This window comes from Silurus meridionalis, chromosome 6, assembly GCF_014805685.1.
Source record: "Silurus meridionalis isolate SWU-2019-XX chromosome 6, ASM1480568v1, whole genome shotgun sequence".
Taxonomy (NCBI): domain Eukaryota; kingdom Metazoa; phylum Chordata; class Actinopteri; order Siluriformes; family Siluridae; genus Silurus; species Silurus meridionalis.
This window is the reverse complement of record NC_060889.1, coordinates 15,242,891-15,263,556: the sequence shown is the minus strand read 5'-3', so window position 1 is coordinate 15,263,556 and position 20,666 is coordinate 15,242,891. Positions and strand designations below refer to the sequence as shown.

The following is a 20,666-nucleotide window of genomic DNA, read 5'->3' as shown; positions in this document are numbered from 1 at the left end:
TTGCATTTATTGCTTTCTTGAAGGTTTGTACAAACCTTTCTGCCAAGCCATTAGTGGCAGGATGGTATGGTGTGGAAGTAATTTGCTTGACTCTGTTCAGCTTCATGAATTTCTGAAACTCGTCGACGAACGGTCGTCCATTATCCGTGCATATCTGTTCTGGCAGCCCGTTTCTGGAGAATATTGTTCTTAGCACAGAAACAGTCTTTTCGGATGTGGTTGTCTTCATTAGAACAACTTCAGGCCGCTTATAATGCCCGTCCACGGCGATCAAGTCGACATGTACTCTTTGCCATGGTGTTGACGGCCATTCCCAGGGATGCAAAGGAGCTAATGGTGGAGAGTTCTGGATCCTTTGACATCCTGGACAAGCTTTTGCCAGATTCTAAATCTGCTTGTCGATTCCAGGCCACCACATGTACCTGCGGGCAAGGTTTTGCATTTTTACAGTGCCAAAATGTCCTTCATGCAGTGTGTCCAACATCTTACTGTGCAATTTTGAGGGAGGGAGGACAGAAGGACGACAGAAAGCTGTTCTCTCCTTGCTGCGAATGCCAGATACAGTGAGTTCCCTTGTGTCGGCCAATCACGTATCATAGACCTTAGACAATGTTGGGTCATTGCGGGTTTCTCTCAGAATAGCGGCATTTGTCACAGGAAACTGACTCACGATTGAGGTTTGAAACACGCCAGCTGGATCCATCGCCTTTGACACCTTTGTCAACTGACCAATGCTGCAGCCGTGCTGAGGCCATCGCTGAGACACCCTTCCGAGATTGAGACCAAGGACTGATGATCTGTGATCAGGGTAAACCGTTGACCATACAGATAATGGTGGAATTTTTTTACACCCCACATGAGACTAAGTGCTTCACGGTCTATTTCTGCATAGTTGCGTTCCGCTGTTATTAGTGATCTAGATGCAAAGGCTATCGGTTTTTCAGTGGCATCTGGAAACTTGTGTGACAGCACTGCGCCAATTCCATATGGTGATGCATCGCATGCCAGTCTGATAGGCATAGATCGATTGAAGTGTGTCAGCACTATATCAGAAGTTATGAGCCTTTTGGTCTTTTGGAAAGCTTGTTCACAGCTGTCTGACCATTTCCACTGTGTCCTTGTATGCAACAGTGTGTTCAAAGGATGTAGTACAGTGGAGAGGTTTGGAAGAAATTTGTGATAATAGTTCACAAGTCCGAGATATGATGAGTTAAGACACATTTTGTGGGTGTGGTGCATTTAGCACAGCTTCAATTTTATCTTGTAACTTGTGTAGACCATCTTTGTCTATCACATGACCACAGTAAGAAATTAGAGACTTAAAGAACTCACATTTTTCTTTGTTGGCTCGTAGTCCATACTCACACAATCTCGGAAGTGATCTGTATCATCCTTCCCCGTTACAATGATATCGTCCAGGTAACACTGCGCTCCTGGGATACCCTGCAACACCTGGTCCATCGCTCTATGCCACAAAGCAGGGGCAGAGGCAATTCCAAAAACAAGACGGTTGTACTGATAAAGCCCTTTATGACAGTTGATGGTCAAGAATTTCTTGGATTTCTCATCAATCTCCATTTGGAGGTAAACTTGGGCCAGGTCAATTTTTGAGAAGTGTTCTCCACCAGACAAGGATGCAAAAATGTCTTCAATGCGTGGCTACTATACTGCATGAAGTGCTGGAATAATGGTCACTTTAAAATTCCCGCAAATACGCACATCTCCTGCTTCCCCCTTTTTGATCACTGGAACTATGGGTGTTGCCTATTCACTCCATTCAACCTTTGTCAGAATTTCCATTTTTTCCAAATTATCCAGCTCTGCCTCCACCTTGGGACGTATTGCGTATGGGACTGGGCGAGCTTTAAAGAATTTTGGAGAAGTGTTTTCTTCCAACTCCAGATTTGCTTTCATTTCCTTAAGTGTTCCTATTCCTTTCCAGAACACAGGTTCTGCATTTTCTATAATTTGCGATAGGGTCTTTTGTGTCTCTTTGTCTGTGACTTGCTGGGACACATCCAGTTTTTTTACAGTGTGAAAGTCTAGAGGTATTTTCCTCAGCCACTCACATCCGAAAAATGCAGGCCCTCCGTTTTCCAACACATACAAGTACAATTGCTGCTGATTTCCTTTGTACTTCACAATTACTGGTAATTTCCCTTTCGGAGACACTTTTTCACCAGTATAGGTCTTTAATATCACTGATGTGCTTTGCAGTGATATTTTTGAGAACAGTTGCTGGTAATCAGCTGCTGAGATGACCGATAAGGCTGATCCAGTGTCTAACTCCATTTTGAGTTTGACTCCTGACACTTCCGGTGTAAGCCAAATAACTCTTCGGTCTGTCTCCTTAATATTGTACAGTTCCAAACATAAAAGATCATCTGTACCTGAACTCATGTTTGTTTCATTTTCAGTTACTTGATATACAGTGGCGGATTTACGTTTCACCTTGTGTGTTCTGTCTTTTTGTATCCTTTGTCTGTCCATTTTGCATACACGTTCGATGTGCCACTTTTTATGGCATTTCCTGCACTCTTTATATTTGAACCAGCAGTCATTCACATCATGAGACATTTTTCCGCAGCGATAACATTTCTGTTTTCTTTCCAATTTCAGTGACAGTTTATTTGTTGCACATTCCATTGTTTTTTGTTGCAATTTCAATGCATCTTTTGCTGCAGTTTCCATGGATATTGCTATGTTCAGTGTACAATCGAGTGTCAAGTCTTTTTCTGTCAACAGTCTTTTTTGTGTGCTTTCATTGTGCATTCCACACACAAGCCTGTCTCTTAATGCATCTGCCAGTCCAGCTCCAAATTGACAATGTTCTGAAAATCGGCATAGCTCAGCTATATATTCAGAAATGCTTTCTCCTTTTGTTTGGTTACGCTTATGGAATCTGAATCTTTTCGCAGTCAATAGGGGTTTTGGGGTTCAAATGTTCATTTAGAATGTCGACTATTTGCTGAAACGTTTTATCCGCTGGCTGTTCAGGGGTTAACAAACTACGGAGCAGTCGATACCTTTTTGCTCCCATCACGCTTAGCAAAACAGCCACTTTCCTTCCATCTGCAAAGGCATTAGCCTTACAGTATAATTCCACTCTTTCCACATTCCCCAATCCTCAGCATTACTATAAAATGCAGTGATTGTTCCAATCATTGACATTTTTGCTCGTTTGCAGTTTAGCTTTACACTTTAATTAGCTTCTCTCTCTTTCATGTAACACGCTATCTTTTCACGACCCTTCTCTTCCTGTTTCATGTCCAATAAAAGTCTTGTTGACGCGCCTGTAGTTGTTGATCCAGACCTCGTCGCCAATTTTGTTGTGTATGCTGACAGAAGAATAATACGCAGTAGAACGATTGAGTCGTGTTAACTCACATTGTCTTTACTCAGAACCGCAACTACTAATACAGCACTACATGAGTCACCACTAGAGGGCAGGCTTATCACAGAATGCTGATACCCACTAATACATGCATTACAACTGCTTCACCAATAGCACAATTAAACAATTTTTTTTACCCTTTTTTGACCGGAAAGTCATCGCTTAGTCACCTGACTCGTGCAGATGACTATTGACAGACTCAGACGTATGAAGAATTTTTGGTAACTAATATAAAGTTGCTTTTGTTTGGTCTGTACTGAAAATGGCTCCTTTTACCTTCTGTGGTCCAAAATTGGCAACATGTATGCTGTTGAGCATGTGGGGAGTCATTATGCTGGTAAGAATCTGATCTTTGTTTTAATGAGCTGTAGCTTTGATACTTTTGACTGCGTTCCGAGTATAAAATAAACTGGTTCTTCAAACATCCACAGTTTATGAGTATGTGAAGTGAGAGTTTGACTTGTTTTTATTAGAATCTACTGTACAGGCATTATTAAAGTAAACGTGGTGTATTAAATGGTTTATATGGGCATTACACTGAAACACAACACTTTCAAAAGAGTAAACACACAATAAACGCTTTGGTGAAAGGATAGAGATATAAGACATATATATTCTCCTGCAAAATCCATAACGTTCTCTGACAAGATGATTTGGAGGAATGTCAGTGTAAATTCTGAGTTCATCTTCCCTCTGGGTTCCTCTTTTAGGCAATGCTGGGGATTTTCTTCAGTGTTCATTCAGCTGGACTTATTGAGGACGTGCCTTTCAAGGAGGAAGACTACCATCAGATGTGAGTTCAGTTTATGTATTTAGAAATAAGTTATATGTATCCTCCATCAGATTCCAAAAAGCAGTGCTTCAGGGGCATCCTCTGCTACTTATAGAGAACATGTACTGATACTGGTTTGATTGTAAAAAGTTGAATATTTGGAGTAGCATCTAATAAGGCCCTATGCTCAGTATGTAAGGTGATGCTGTAGAGATTTTTCCTCAATTTGGTGCCAAATAAATCAAGTCAAGAAGTTTTTATTGTGATTTCAACCATATATATCTGAAGCAGTACACGGTGAAATGAAACAACGTTCCTCCAGAACCCTGCTGCTACATTAAACAACAATCACAGAAAAAATAAATCAAATTCAGAACTAGAAGATCTAGTTAGCTTTTTTTCTTTTACATGGCACTTTTTTGTATTATGGAGACCAATCGACAAAAGCGTTAACACCTCAGATAGGAGAAGTGAATCATGTGGATTATTTCTTTACAGTCATTGAGGTGTTTGTTATATGAAGCAGCAAGTGAATAGTGAGTTCTCGAAGTTGATGTGTTGGATGCATGAAAAATGTGTTTATAAGTGTTTATAAGGATCTGAATGGCTTCAACAAGGGCCAAATTGTGACTAGACAACTTATTAAAGTTAAGGTTTTAAGCACCTTCAAAACAGCAGGTCTTGTGAGTTGTTTCTGGACCACTTTTGCTAGGTCCACCCAGCAGACACCCAGTGAACCGGCGACAGGCTCATGGGCACCCAACGCCAACTTATGCATGTAAGGAGTGTAGATGAGCCCATACGGTCCAATGCCGTACAAGAGCACTAAAAAAGTTGAACAAAAGGTGTCAGAATACACAGTGCATCACAGCTTTCTTCAGACTGGTTAGTGCCCATGCTGACACTTTGTCCACCACTGAAATGGTCAACAAAGGGCACATGAGCATCAGAATTGGATCATGAGCAGTGGAAGAAGGTGGCATGGCTTGTTGAATTGCATTTATTTTTCATTCTGTAAACAGACATATATGCAGGTCAGTCTCCTTATAAACATAAAGCAATGCCACCAGGATATATAATGGGAAGAATGCGAAGCAGTAGAGGCAGAGTAATGCTCTGGGAAATATTCTGCTAGGAAACCTTTGGTCCTGAAATTCACGTTGATGTTATTTTGACATCTACCACTTACCTAAAACATTGTTCTGTTTTGCTGTCGCAAGGGCAACCTAGGTATTTTAAAATGTGTGGTAGTAGCCATGGATTCTTCTTGTTTAATGCCATCTAAGCAAATATTAGGCACATCAGACCAAGATGTTATTGATTAGTGATAAGTTTATTTTCCTTTGTTCCTGAATGATTCCACCAATAAAATCCAAAAACATACACTATATTTAACATGTAGATTTCTAAAGAAACTATATTTTATAAGAACTATGGCTATGGCACAACACATGAGACATATGAAATACCTTTTCACTTCACCAATGTAAGAGATTATGTGGCTCATGATTTACTGGCTGGATGTTATTTGTAAGATATATTTCTTGTATAAATTATAAATGACTTGAACCAGTCCTAAATTATATTGAACATGTGCTTTGGTGTTTTTATTTACAGTCAGGACGTGTACGCTGTCTACAATAATGTTGGCTACAACTGCTTCATTGCTGCAGGAATCTACGTGGTGATCGGCCTGGTGTCTTAACAAGCGTAATGATTATCTTGTGCGTTAGCGCCATCTGGTGGCTGGAGAAATCCAACTCCTTGAAAGTCATCTTACTGTATTATCTGTCTAATGAATTTGAGAAATCCACAGATGGTTCGATATTAAAGAGAAATTTATGATTTTTAATTCGTAAAAAGCCAACATTTCCACTCTGTTCACTTTGTACAGCATTCTCAGGTTTATATCTATACGATCAGTGTGGGATTATTATTTATGGAAGGAGGATTGTTGTATTTAGTTCATATCGTGCTTTCCTGCCTTCTATACATTTCCTCACCAGGTGTATTGTAGACCAAATGCTTTAAAATTGAAGAATAAACATATGCCACTATCGGGCTAAAAGTAAACTGGATTTAAAATAGCAAACAATAGTATCACATTTGAATAATATTTATATACACACAAAACACCAGAAATTACTATTGTAAGTTACATTTTGTATAGACTTAAGTTGTGAAAGTTAATTACAGAAATAAAATGAGTTTTCTGTATTTCCTAACATTTCTGTCAACATTTTCTCTGATTACATGCATTAATAGTTTCCAGTTTATTGACTCAAGATTGTAAAATCAGTACAACATAAAAACAAATATTTACAGCAATGTATATTTATAAAGTTTCAAACCAGCTTCCTAAAATGTCATCTATATATATATATATATATTTATAAGACAGCTTTCTATACTTGTCTGAAGTGGTACTTTATAAAATTATATATATATATATATATATATATATATATATATATATATATATTTATATATATATATATATATATATATATATATATATATATATATATATATATATATATATATATATAAAAAAAAAAAAACTGCAGACCGTTTCAAGTCTGTCTATATGGTAATGCTGTTCTCTATATTGCTTGGGCACAGGTAGAGATATGGTGGTTCAAGCCCCTTATTCTGCTTCAAAATTTCCTCCTCAATGTCCTTGAGATCCTGCCTGAAGTTGTCTAAGATCTTTTTGGCTGCTGGCTCAGTGAAGTACTGTTCCTCATATTGTGCCAGAGGTATCTGAACATGTTGGAAGAACAGAGAGTAGAAATGAGAAAACAAAAATCTAGGATTTTTTTTTCTAGGGAAAAAAAAAAGAGGAGAAAATATCATTCTCTCTCTATATATAACTTATAATATTGAAATAAGTAAGTAAATAAATGGTAAGAAATATTTTGGAAGGATTCAATTATTCATCTCAGTGTTCTATAAAGCTACATGCAACATCCTGTGCTTTATTTCTGCATTTTATTTTGACATCTTGTTTAAACAGAAGGAGCAGGAGCACTTGAAGTGTTTCATGGAAGTGTTGACTCACTGCGTCTGGCTGAGGTCTTCCTAAATGCCATGTGATCGCCATCTCCACACATGACTGGCTTATATCTGGGAGTGTGTTCATGATCAAGTCCATTGTGACACTGTCCTTGTCTGTGGGTGGAGGTTGGCGCATGGTGCAAGGTGTATTGGGCACCCACGAACAAAAGTCAAACTAGAGTACAGAAGGAACAAATACACAGTATTAATCTGAACAAGATTAAAACACTGAAGAGGGTGTTGTTAAAAGGGACCCACTGGCTAAAATGTAAAACTGATGAACAGTACTACATGCTACTTGCTTGCTACAGCAGTAGAGGTAGAGCTAAAGCTTTCTTAATTTAAATATTCTACTGCTACTGTGACATTTCTACTGCTTTGGGTGGCTTCCCTAACTGCCACCCACACCATAAATGTTTCGACTGTTTTTAATAACACGATTACACTAAAGTTTCTTGCATTGAGACTTGATAATGCAGTACCAATAACACCGGATTCACCCAGATAAATAACCTGAACCTTTATATGACTCGGGATTCAGGAATCCTCTTTATTTACTCTGATCACTTGAGTCCTTGGTGATCATGCTCCTAATAACATATACAGTGAGGAAAATAAGTATTTGAACACCCTGCTATTTTGCAAGTTCTCCCACTTAGAAATCAATCTAGATCAGTCAGGTTTCTGGCCTGTCACTGAGAAACAGAGTTTGAGCTCCCTCCAAAGATTCTCTATTGGGTTTAGGTCTGGAGACTGGCTAGGCCACGCCAGAACCTTGATATGCTTCTTACAGAGCCACTCCTTGGTTATCCTGGCTGTGTGCTTCGGGTCATTGTCATGTTGGAAGACCCAGCCTCGACCCATCTTCAATGCTCTAACTGAGTGAAGGAGGTTGTTCCCCAAATCTCGCAATACATGGCCCCGGTCATCCTCTCCTTAATACAGTGCAGTCGCCCTGTCCCATGTGCAGAAAAACACCCCCAAAGCATGATGCTACCACCCCCATGCTTCACAGTAGGGATGGTGTTCTTGGGATGGTACTCATCATTCTTCTTTCTCCAAACACGTTTAGTGGAATTATGACCTTCTATTTTGGTCTCATCTGACCACATGACTTTCTCCCATGACTCCTCTGGATCATCCAAATGGTCATTGGCAAACTTAAGACATGCCTGGACATGTGCTGGTTTAAGCAGGGGAACCTTCCGTGCCATGCATGATTTCAAAGCATGACGTCTTGGTGTATTACCAACAGCAACCTTGGAAACGTTGGTCCCAGCTCCGTGTAGTTCTGGGCTGATTTCTCACCTTCTTTAGGATCATTGAGACCCCACGAGGTGAGATCTTGCATGGAGCCCCAGTCCGAGGGAGATTGACAGTCATGTATAGCTTCTTCCATTTTCTAATGATTGCTCCAACAGTGGACCTTTTTTCACCAAGCTGCTTGGCAATTTCCCCGTAGCCCTTTCCAGCCTTGTGGAGGTGTACAATTTTGTCTCTAGTGTCTTTGGACAGCTCTTTGGTCTTGGCCATGTTAGTAGTTGGATTCTTACTGATTGTATGGGGTGGACAGGTGTCTTTATGCAGCTAACGACCTCAAAAAGGTGCATCTAATTTAGGATAATAAATGTAGTGGAGGTGGACATTTTAAAGGCAGACTAACAGGTCTTTGAGGGTCAGAATTCTAGCTGATAGACAGGTGTTCAAATACTTATTTGCAGCTGTATCATACAAATAAATAGTTTAAAAATCATATATTGTGATTTCTGGATTTTTTTTTTTTAGATTGTCTCTCACAGTGGACATGCACCTACGATGACAATTTCAAATCCCTCCATGATTAAGTGGGAGAACTTGCAAAATAGCAGGGTGTTCAAATACTTATTTTCTTTACTGTATAAATAAAAATTGTAAATTACACCATTTAGGGTTTGTTAGCAAGAAACTAACAACAATTCGGTGACTGAGTTGTTCAGGAAACGTCCTACATGGTCAGAAACACAGGCGGCTCGGTTTCGTGGGTCTGTACGTGTCTTGGCTGATCCACCTGAAAAAGAATACAACAGTCATACGTCACTTACCTGACCATTGTTGGTTGCTGCATGTTGTGCAGTGCTGGTGAAGATGACCACACTCAAAAGTGTGATCAGCTCCTGCTTATTCTTTAGTTCATTAGGCAGCCCTGAAACACATCAATTACAAAAAGATCATATTAATTCTTATGTTTAAGGATAAAAGTCATTACAGTTGCTGCATATAATGCAACACTGCATTTGAGATCATTAATATATGATCAATTAATATATGATTAAGCCAGACCCATAAGATCTGAGCAGCAGCTGCTCCACAGTTATTGCTAGGACACCAATATTAATATGTTCAGGCAACTAACCAAAGTGAGGAACATTTACAAAGCCTTCTTCAACCACTTCCTTAATCCATGCTTGCAGTTCTAAATCCTGCACTACTTCACTGTCGCTTTCATAATATAGAGACACTATTCCGGAGACAAACCTGTAAATAAAAAGGAGAGATTAACCAACTTCTTGAGATGCAAGAAGTATCGACAAATATTATTTTAGTGCCTAATGATGGCAGGAAATAGTAGCTCTACATCATGCTTGGACTCTTACGTCTCGATCGCGTCCCAGAGCATGAGGCTGTGCTCTCTGTAGAAGTATTTATTGAGTTTAGTGACGCCCCGGTCTATAAAGTCGTAGCGGGGTTGAAGAGAGCGGTAGGTCAGGACTTTATACTCTCTCTGAGCGAGCACCAGCAGCCCGTCACCACCTGTGGACACCACCTGCAGGGAAAGCACGGTCGCTTTTCGATGACTGATCTACTTGGCGTCCAAAATATGTTGAACAAATATGTTGCACCAAAAACAAAATCAAAGAAAATGTGTAGAGCATGATGACAAGGTGGTATCTAAAAGTTTCAAGACTAGCTTTGTTTCCAAGAAAGTACTTTATTTATCACACTATTACCTTCAAAATAGTCCCCCTACACAGCAATGCACTGCTCCCAGCATTCCTGACATGTCCTGGAAGTCTTCTTTTCAAAACGTGTTAAGCACCTACTTCTATTCACACTGGATCGCCGCAATGTCAAAACACATTGTGGTGCATGTGGTCAGAATAGCACCAGTTGCACAGCTCCCAATGTACACAGGATGTCTTTTGGCATAGTGAGGTTCAGTGCTCCCTGTGACTGTGCATGCAGTCTTGTTATTTGCATGTTACATAACTAGTTGAAACTTTTTGATTCCACCGCAGATAAAATACAGGATATGCACAAACGAAGCACTCTTAGGTCACTTTAATACATATATATCTATAGCTGAAGCTCACCCTTTTGAAGATGCCATTATTAGAAAGAAGCTGTGTGCGTCCACGGCAGTTTATCTCCAGAGTGTACTTCAGATGAGGAGTAACTAACTGTAGAAGAGACAGAGGGGAAAAGAGGGAGAAGTTTATCCTTATACCTAACATTTGTAGATTTGCAAAAAGCTCATTCATACTTTCATGCTCACCTTGTTTATAGGGTGGACTGAAGGAAGGTGACGCAGTGTTGCCACACAGAACACCTCCACTACAAGATGAGTTCGCAGCAGGTGTGATAGCAGTTGGAAGACCTGAAATTCTGCATGACGGACCCACATTTTAGCTAATAACCAAGCCAGAGGTGGATCATTTGGGAGAAATATGGGTGTGTCCTTAGTAGGATTCTGTTCAAGCTGAGAAAAAGGAAAACATAAATGAATGAGTGTTTTCATTAGCTACATGTTGCCTCTTTTTAACAGCTTTGGGGGAAAAAAATACCTGTATGGCAATGGGAATGAGGCCGTTGTCTGGATGTTCATACAGTAAACACAAAGGAGCTGCAATAAACTGCTTCTTTCCTCTGATTTCATTCTCAGGGACTCCATCCATTATTGCATGGTCAACAAGGTATATATTTCCAGCCTTCAGCGAAAGAAAAAAAAGAGAATCTTAAAAGATTTTAAGATATTAGGACAGAGGTCCAGAATATTGTACTGGTAAAAGTTATTACAGCAAGTTTTTATGCTAAACCCAAGCTAATCGTCCTGATGAAAGTGTTCCACGTGTGTATGCAAACCAGGCTGTTTCCAAGATAAAAATGTTTGGGGCTTGTAATGACTTTTCCAAACAATTGAGTGATGCTTAATTACTGATGCAAATCAGAGCCTTGTCTATCGCTACCTATTATCTGAACAGAATACTAAACTCCATAAAAACACACAGGCGTCACCAATTCCTTTCGTCTTTTTGTAATCTTCTGTACACAAATAGTTTCTGTTAAAATGTATACTGAAGTTCAAACAACCAAGCAACTTTGTAACGAACATATGTGGATGATTGCAAATATTAAAAATGAAAGCTTGAGCACTCCATAATTCCGCAACCCAATACACACAACAAATCCATTCCATAGTGACTTCAATCAGTGCCTCAGTCCATATGATCTGATCATTAACCCCCTTAGTGTTAATATCTGTGTTTCTGGTGCCCTGTGTTGAACTGGTGGATTTAGGATTACAAGGTTAAAGTGGTTACTAAAGATAAACATGAATATTTGAAGGCATCATAGCAGAAATAATGCACTATATCTAACCTTGAGCTCTTTATCAAGGGTTGTTTTAGAGCTTAAGAAGGCCTGCACCATGTCGCCAGACACAGGGAAGTTGGAGGGCAGTGTCCTGCACCTCTGGATCATCCTTGGATTTGGCCCATTCATGAACTGATGGCCAAAGAACCAGTCCTCCTTCCAGTGTTCCATAGTGTATTCTAACATTCATAACACATTTGCTTTCAGTTAGTTAGTAGTATTATGCTTGAGTGCTACACAAGTTTTAAATAAATGTTTTTATTTACAGTTAGGTTTTATTATGCCTACTGTAACTTAATTGAAAAAGAGTTAAAACGAAGGAAAATATTTAGCATAAAAAGGGTCTCATAACAGCTGTAAAGTTACACTTATAATCTCATGATTATACAAATGCTTTGTAAATATTTATTTTGCTAAAATAAAGAAATAACTTGATTGTAATGGGGAAAAAATTGGTCACAGCTACTACACCAGCAATGGGACTCCGTAATTTCCAAAATATTTGTTTGAAATCATCCAGATCCTTCCATGACCTTCCAAACCAGATGGCCAGCTTCTTTAGTGACAGCTCTAAAAGCCTGCAGGTAAAAAAAAAAACATACAGTACAGACCAAAATTTTGGACACACCTTCTCATTCAAAGAGTTTTCTTTATTTTCATGACTATGAAAATTGTAGAGTCACACTGAAGGCTTTAAGGGCTATTTGACCAAGAAGGAGAGTGATGGGGTGCTGCGCCAGATGACCTGGCCTCCACAGTCACCGGACCTGAACCCAATCGAGATGGTTTAGGGGTGAGCTGGACCACAGAGTGAAGGCAAAAGGGCCAACAAATGCCAAGCATCTCTCGGGGAACTCCTTCAAGACTGTTGGAAGACCATTTCAGGTGACTACCTCTTGAAGCTCATCAAGAGAATGCCAAGAGTGTGCAAAGCAGTAATCAGAGCAAAAGGTGGCTACTTTGAAGAACCTAGAATATGACATTTTTCAGTTGTTTCACACTTTTTTGTTATGTATATAATTCCATAAATAATTCCACATGTGTTCATTCATAGTTTTGATGCCTTCAGTGTGAACCTACAATTTTCATAGTCATGAAAATAAAGAAAACTCTTTGAATGAGAAGGTGTGTCCAAACTTTTGGTCTGTACTGTATGTACAAATGTATGTAGCACAAATTATTCAATTACTGTGATGTAAACTGTAGATGTGTTCCAATCCATTTGGTTTTTTCAGATTGATAAAGCATTTTGGTTAAGGTTTAAGATTTAATGAATACATTTTTTTTATAAATCAACCTAATATAACAAGCTGCTCACGCATATTGAAGTGATCTTTCAAAGTCACAGCGCTTCTCATTGGCAAAACGAACATCTTGGGGTAGGTCTGCCTCTGATTGGGCGTCTACACATTTGGGAATTCCTGGAGCCCAGGCTTGCCATCTGACAAAACAACACCAGTATTTTATAAACAATACAGCATAAAGGCTCATGCATGTGTTTAAAACTCAAGAATGGAACATTAATACAAACATTTACAAACTCATAGTTTTGTGTAAAGTTATTGCAGAATCAACTGAACAAGTTACATTTTTCACAGATTTGTTAAACATAATGGCAAGTAATGCATTCAAGTATACAAACTTCTTCAGCAATTTAAAAACAGAGGATATCCTTTAGTAAACAGATGTTCTCCATTGCAGCCCTGCGTATAAGACTGCTGGGTTTCATTTTATGTACACAGACAGGCTTTTATCTGAACAGTACTCTGGGAATATCAGAAGCATACCACAATGTTCTCAACTCTATGTGAACACAGTTTCAGTGGGCCTCCTTTCCACTTAACTTTTTTTTTTTTTTACCTCCACATAGGGGACTGGAGTTCTCAGTCATACCCCTGGATAATGCTAGACAGAAATATACACCAAGCAGCTAAAATCACACAGAAGTCAGTATCAAGTGAGAAAAAAGTAGAAAACCTGCTGGGGCAGGTAGAAATGTCAAAACAAAGAATGTGCAAATAAAAACTTTGAAATTTTTCATCATCCAAACAATAATATCCACATCATAAAAATTGCCTGGAACAGTAACAGTCTCACTCTAAACACATAATATTTACATCAGCTTTTGTTTGTGCACCAGTTCTTCTATTTAAACCAAGAGGTATACAACTTTCAGTTTCTTTCCCAGTTTTGGAATTACTGATTGTTTGGTGTCGTCCTCAAAACGTTACACACTGCATGTTCTTTCATTTCTGTGAGATCATCACTCAAGTGTGAAATGTAGAGGAAATAGTTAGGGAAACATGAGCAAATATGTTAGAGAGAGTGTCACCTTTAGGCATTCTTTAGATACTATTGTGCCAGGACATTTCTCTCTGCAGGAGTAATGCATTTAGTTTGAGCAGAATTGGAGTAGAAGAGTATATGGATTGGTGGCACTGCTCATTGTGCATTGATTTTGTTAATTTCTAATGATGTGTGCCTTTTAAATTAAATTTTTTTTTTTTTTACATCCTGTTAGCCTGTGTTTGTCCATGAGTAAGCGTCCTCATTCTGTGCTCTTTGAATTATGAAGAACAGGTAGCTATATTAATTATATTTTGTGCTTTTTGTCTAGCTGTGAACTGTTAGCCATTTACTATAATGTTAAAATAGACTCAGTAATATTTGGCTTCTGATTTACTGCCTCCAATCATGCAAATGCAAAAGGACAACTGGTAAAACTATGTGCAATTCTATCAGACACCTAGTGCTGGAATATAAATACCGGAAGGATTTCTGTCTCTCCTGCAGCTGTGCCTTTCTATGAGCCAGCTCCTGGGGCAGGATCTCATCACACAGTCTCCTAGCTGTAAAAGAAGAATAGAAAAAATGCCATCCTTAGGAGCTTGAATTAGGACGAAATCAAATCTTCTTCCTGGGGCAGATGTTAAGACTGACCTTTGCCATCACGGACTTCTACTTTTATATCCCCCACTAGCCAATGGTAGCAGGGGAAGGTCTGTGTGTCTTCACCTCCTGGTGGGGTGACTTTCACATAATTGCAAAACCAGTTATCTTCCACAAAGTATTTCTGCTTCTCCAAGCGTACCAGGAGAACACGACCCAGGGAAACTGAGCTCCGGACTATGTATTCATCAACCTGTAGAAGAAAAAATGGAAGAAATACAATTTGTGTATACTGAGACAACAATGACTATAAAAGTAGCCATATTTATAATACAGGTTAACAAGAAAAAAGGCCATTTTAGTTTCCAAAATGGTAGGAGTTTTCAGCCCAAGACTCATCCACCTCTGCTATAAAAATGTTTATTGTTCACATAGATGCCTAGTTTGCATAGTCAGTTGTTAGGTAACTCTAATGTCACTTACTGCGCCTCTACACAGATCCAGGCCTGGTTTGTCCAGCAGCGTCCTCTCACTCTCGCCGTTTTCCCCCACCAGAGTAAGATACACATAGTTATTAGTACCTGAGTACTCTAAGGTGCCTGTAGCCACGATCACTTTGTACTCCATCTGCACACACAATTCACATCAAAATATACACACACAGACTAGGGGTGTAACAGTACACATATTCATACTAAAGTTAATTGGTACAGGGCTTTCAGGTCGGTATGGAGGTGCCACAGTGAAACATTTTAAGTGGTTTTTAGCTGTAAGGCACAACAACTAAAACAAATGCTACATGCAACTGACATTTATTCTACTGCAGAGCCACTATCAGATCATAATCATCTGTACTGTAACATAGATGATGAAGGCTAAGATAAGGATTGCTAAACTGAACGAATTCAAACTTAATATAAAATGGAATGGGGCTGCAGCTATCAAGAGCACTTTGCCTTTACCCATAATGAGATATTTCTTGTGTGACATCTTAGTAATAAGACACCTTTTTATAGGCCGTTAGTTGGAACTGAACCAGCTGAAATTAATTTGCACTGACATTGGGCAGGACTGATTTCTAATTGCTGATTGATTTTAGCTGGTGTCTTGGCTTTCCATGCCTTTTTGCACCTCCCATCCTTTGTTTCTTAATACTTTTTCTCGGTCATTTCACATTATTACACATAATCTATGTACATCCATGGTTTTAATGGGTTGTTACCAACAACTGGTGAATGTCAATAGCACTTTTAGAAATATATTAACTGAGAAAGATGGTGACTTGTTCAATATTTATTTTGCCCACTGTACAACTCTTGGGGGAGGGGAGCCTTTGGTTACATAACACTATTGTTTTGATGTTACTTGATGTTGTGTTCTTCGAGGCACTCATCCCAAAGGTAGATGGCATCCATATTACAAAAACTAGTCAGTAAGTACTCCTGGTTTTCCTCTGGCACGACTTTACACAGGCCTGTTCCCACTATGGAGTGAGATTCTCCTTGATGACAGCAAAATATTGTATTGTATTGTATGCCCAACGGTGCACCATGTAAAACCAGGGACACTAATAACCGCCTTACAGGTTTGGAATCATCAAAAATTACATTGTCAAAAAGACTGAGAACAGTAGATTTCATTTGGAGCCTTCAATCAGCTTTAAAAGGATGCTACAGGAAACACATGACTGACTATCACAAGTGCAAAACTTTCACAAGTGCAAAAAAAAAAAAAAAAACATGCACTTCAGTTAACTAAAAAGCAGTTAACATACTACATCATGCCTGTGCTCAAAAGTCTGCAAAACAAATATGCAGACTAGAGGAAAAAGAAATTAAAATAGCAAAAAAAGACATAAATGCAAACATCTGATGCATGCAAAGCATACTTTCTTACCAGTCACAGGTACAAGAAAGCAGCATAAAAGAGCTTCAATTATTAATCCATGTACTGTATACTGTTGGTGTAATAATAAATGTCAACGAGGAAGTGGTACAGATGCAGCTCATATCAAAGGGAAGAACTTTGATGATCTAAAGCTATACAGCTCATATCAATGTCCAAATCTGAAACATATTTCTTGTCTTTATCCATCAATATACTCATACCTGTAAATATAATACAATATATGCACAAAAGTATTGGGACAATTGACTTTTACAGACATGTGTGGTTGTTATCTCAACTGTAAATTATGTCTCTGGATGCGATCTCATAAAACTTTCCATTCACTTAGACCAGGAGACAGAAACTTGTTCTGGCGTGACAATGCTCCTGTGCACAAAGCCAGCTTCATGAAAATATGTTTTGCATGTGTTGGAGTGGAAGATCTTGAGTTGCCTTCAATACAGCTCTGACTTAAACCTTATTGAAAACATTTGCAATGAATTGGAACGCTGACTGCACTCCAGGCCTCATCACCCTACATCAGTACATGACTTTACTATTGCCCTTATTGCTGAAAGAGCACACTCCAAAATATCTTCCTGGAAGAGTCAAGGTTATTATAACAGCAAATTGGGACTGGATGTAGGATGGGATGTTAAAAAAAATTATAATAATTTGTTTCATACATATAGTGAATGTCTTACTTTTTTTATTTTACGTTTTCTATGCAACACTATGTTTTCTTGTGCAATTACTAATTAAGTAATATTTTCCTACTTGTTTCAAAAAGTAAGTTTTAATTTTGAAGCAGGGACTATTTTATCCTGATTTTCCAAAAATGTGCTTCACAAGGCAACGTCTAAATAAACTGGTTTCATTTAAGCTACAAATTATTATATATTAAATTATCAAATTCAGCATCCCACTTTCTAGCATGAAGCAGCATTGAAAGATTGCATTTAAACTGTACTTCCTATTGTATTCTAGAATGTGTTGCAACATTCTTAGCAAAAGTATGAACTAGACAAAGAGGAAATACTCTAATTTTCATTATGTTTCACACAGTGTTTGCATAAATGGAATTGGCAAGGCAATGAAAGCCATTAAAGAGCAAATGACATTCACGTACGCACCCTCCCTTCAGTCAGACTGAAGAATATAACACAGGAATCAAACTATAATATTCATTTAAAAAACTAAGTGAGAGAAATCTTGACAAGAACAAAGTTAATGCCTCATATCAGAATCAGAATCAGGTTTATTGACCAAGTGTGTTGACACACACAAGGAATTTGGTTCCAGCTGTTTGTTACTCTCAAAAGTACAGACATAAATAAAAACCTATACAAGACAAAACAGACACGACAAGACAAAAACAGACTATACAAGACAATACAGACAATACAGACATATATATATATATATATATATATATATATATATATATATATATATATATGTAATTTTATTATATATGTATACAATCCCCTTAAAAGTCTGGTTCCTCTCAATTTTTCTTCCTCATACCATCTCAAAGCGTTTTTCCATGCCATTATCACCACTGACTTGCTAATTAAGATAAGATATACCTTTTATTCGTCCCACAGTGGGGAAATTTCTAAATTAGGGATACACTAAGAGCTGCTAAATACGCCTAAGACACAAAAAGACAATAAAAATGTTGTCATGTCTGTAAAAGAAAGAAATTACAAGAATTTAGTACATTTGTAAAATATTAATTCTTGAATTTAGTCACATTTTTAAAACATTTCATATTATATGATTATATTTGAATATGATAGAAAACATATGCTCATGTTAAGCCTTTATTTCAGCCAACAGAACAAGACAATTTCAAGCTGAAAGTACAAGCATCTTGAAATAGGATAAATAACCTATAATTTGGTACATTTCAATTTTATAATAAATTAAGAAAAAAGAAATTGTAATATATTAAAGAGATTTCCACTGGCTGTTGTATTTCCAGAACTTTGTTACTGATGTGCAGCTTTTGTTTATGCAGAATGGCCTGAAAATAGACTGTGTTACTTCCTGTTTGTATGTGTCTGTATTTAAGTTTAGTGTGAGGCTGATGGAATGAGGTGGGGTTACATGTTTAATACCACTAAAATGTGTTAATTATTGCTATAACGTTTGTTAATTAAATTAAATTAAATTAATGTTAATGTAATTTAAATAGTTTGTTTATTTGATTCTCACCAACACAAATAATTAAACAAACTCTAAAAAAAAATTATATTAAATGATTTATCAACTCAATAACTCAAGAGTTTAACAATTCACACAACATAACCCATCAGCTATAAAGAATAAAATCAAGCTGGTGATTTATTTTGCAATTATAAGCTGTTTTAAAAGGAAATGTCCTCTCAAGACTTTTTTTTCCCTGAAAAGCTGCCTGTTCAAGAAGGATTCATTGACTAAAACTAAACTCACATGACTCAAAACAGTCAAGCCAGCTCTTCTAACCCATCTAGTGAGTCAACTATAGAAATAAGGATTTTAACATGAAAATCATGATGCCAAAATGTATTAAGCACAAAAGTCAAACCAATAAGTGAACGTGTTCACAAGTCCACTTTTAATGGGTTTTCAATCAGAAGAAGTGTTATTGCATGCATTTTGTTTTAAAGCTGTTAAACAAACTAAAACTAGTTCGAAATTACAAATATTTACACTGTGAAACACAGGAACAACTCATGCTGGTCTTTCTGACACGTGTAAATGCCCATTTGTTTTATTTAAAGTTTGTTTATCTAATGGGGTAAACCGTTATTTAGAAATGTCACGTCCGAGTAAATTTGCATGAAGAAATAGCTGTTAAAGACCCTGAAGTGCGACTTGAACTGTTACTTCACGAGTAAACATCCATTTAGTTTATATGAGCTACAGAAATATGGGGTTGAGCCTCAAGACAAATTGGAGAGATTCTCTGTTTAAGGATAGAAAAGTGTGTAATGGATATTTACCTTAGAAGGATTGTTAGTAAAGTCCTGTGCTTCCTTCCGCTGTTTTTGCGCAATTCCTACGGTATTTATTTTTAAGGTTTATCTCGGTGCACTGACTTCTGCAAACCGCGTCTTCACACAGTCTGTCAGTCTTTCCCCCCCCCTCAGTCTCTTCTCTTTTTCTCTCTTCTCTTTCTCAGGCTCTTGCTCCTCGTTTCAGTCTTTCCCTCTGCATGGCGACGCCCAACACCTGAGAACGCATTCCATCCTTCCATGAATGTTATCAGCACATCTACAGTGAACCCCCCTCACACTCCCTCTATTATAAACATTCTCCAATATGTAAACGACAATCTTTTTTTAAACATGCTTTCTGGTTCAAGGAAGTAAATTGTAACAGGTTGAACACTGCATTTTTTATAAAGCCTATGCAAACAATCTTTTTTAATTTTTTTACCAACCAAAGACACAAAGCATCCATTATCTTACAGACTTCCATACACTTCATATCTGACCATGACCTTCATATGTGCTTGTTCTCTCTAATTTGCTGCTATAGCATAGTAACTCCTATTCTTCTGGGAAGGCTACATTTTCATTATATTTTGCAATGTAGCTGTGGGGATTATTGATCATTAAGCCACAAGAGCATTAGTGAGGTCCAGTGAGTATGTCAGGTGAAAAAGTAGTTTCATTTAGGTAGAGATCAACTCGAGTTCTTCCACCCCATCCTTGGAAGATGGTGTTGTTATGAACCTTGTCTTTTCAAGCTGGAATAGGTGTGAGCACTGTAATTTAGTGAAGGGAATCATATAATTATATAGTATATATATAGTATATATATATAACTATTTTAGACATTTTAGCTTTTTTTTTTTTTAGCTTTGTTGCAAGTCTGTGATCAAGGGTCATACAGTATAAACAAGTGTAATGGCCAGTTATCCACAACCCCCTTGGCCAAATAAAGTACAGTACCAGTAGGGAAATCATGTGTCTATTCAGTAATTTCATTTGCAATTTACATTTGCATTGAACAAAGAGAACCCAGTACGGAGTCAGTTTTCCGTCA

At 37.9% G+C, this 20,666-nt stretch overlaps 1 protein-coding gene and 1 pseudogene across 1 annotated transcript; one reads left to right on the top strand and one right to left on the bottom strand.

Moving 5' to 3' along the window:
* Nucleotides 1-3,560: 3,560 nt before the first annotated feature.
* On the top strand, nucleotides 3,561-6,602 carry LOC124387849 (annotated as a pseudogene).
* Nucleotides 6,603-6,720: 118 nt separating this feature from the next.
* On the bottom strand, nucleotides 6,721-19,878 carry LOC124387880 (polyunsaturated fatty acid lipoxygenase ALOX12-like). The gene is made up of 15 exons (XM_046852493.1): nucleotides 19,619-19,878; nucleotides 15,225-15,368; nucleotides 14,793-14,994; nucleotides 14,620-14,701; nucleotides 13,171-13,293; nucleotides 12,324-12,430; nucleotides 11,859-12,031; nucleotides 11,045-11,188; nucleotides 10,756-10,959; nucleotides 10,574-10,660; nucleotides 9,857-10,026; nucleotides 9,616-9,737; nucleotides 9,305-9,405; nucleotides 7,228-7,398; nucleotides 6,721-6,929 (listed from the first exon to the last, which is right to left on the bottom strand). The coding sequence occupies exons 2-15, from the start codon at nucleotides 15,366-15,368 to the stop codon at nucleotides 6,750-6,752; spliced, it is 2,010 nt and encodes a 669-aa protein (XP_046708449.1). The 5' UTR covers nucleotides 19,619-19,878; the 3' UTR covers nucleotides 6,721-6,749.
* Nucleotides 19,879-20,666: the final 788 nt, after the last annotated feature.

Coding starts and splice junctions, on each gene's coding strand:
- LOC124387880 (XM_046852493.1), bottom strand. CDS start 15,368: ATGGAGTACAAAGTGATCGTGGCTACAGGCACCTTAGAGTACTCAGGT. Junction 14,995..15,224: donor TGGATCTGTGTAGAGGCGCA/GTAAGTGACATT, acceptor TTTCTTCTACAG/GTTGATGAATACATAGTCCG. Junction 12,032..12,323: donor ATTACGGAGTCCCATTGCTG/GTGTAGTAGCTG, acceptor TATGAATGTTAG/AATACACTATGGAACACTGG.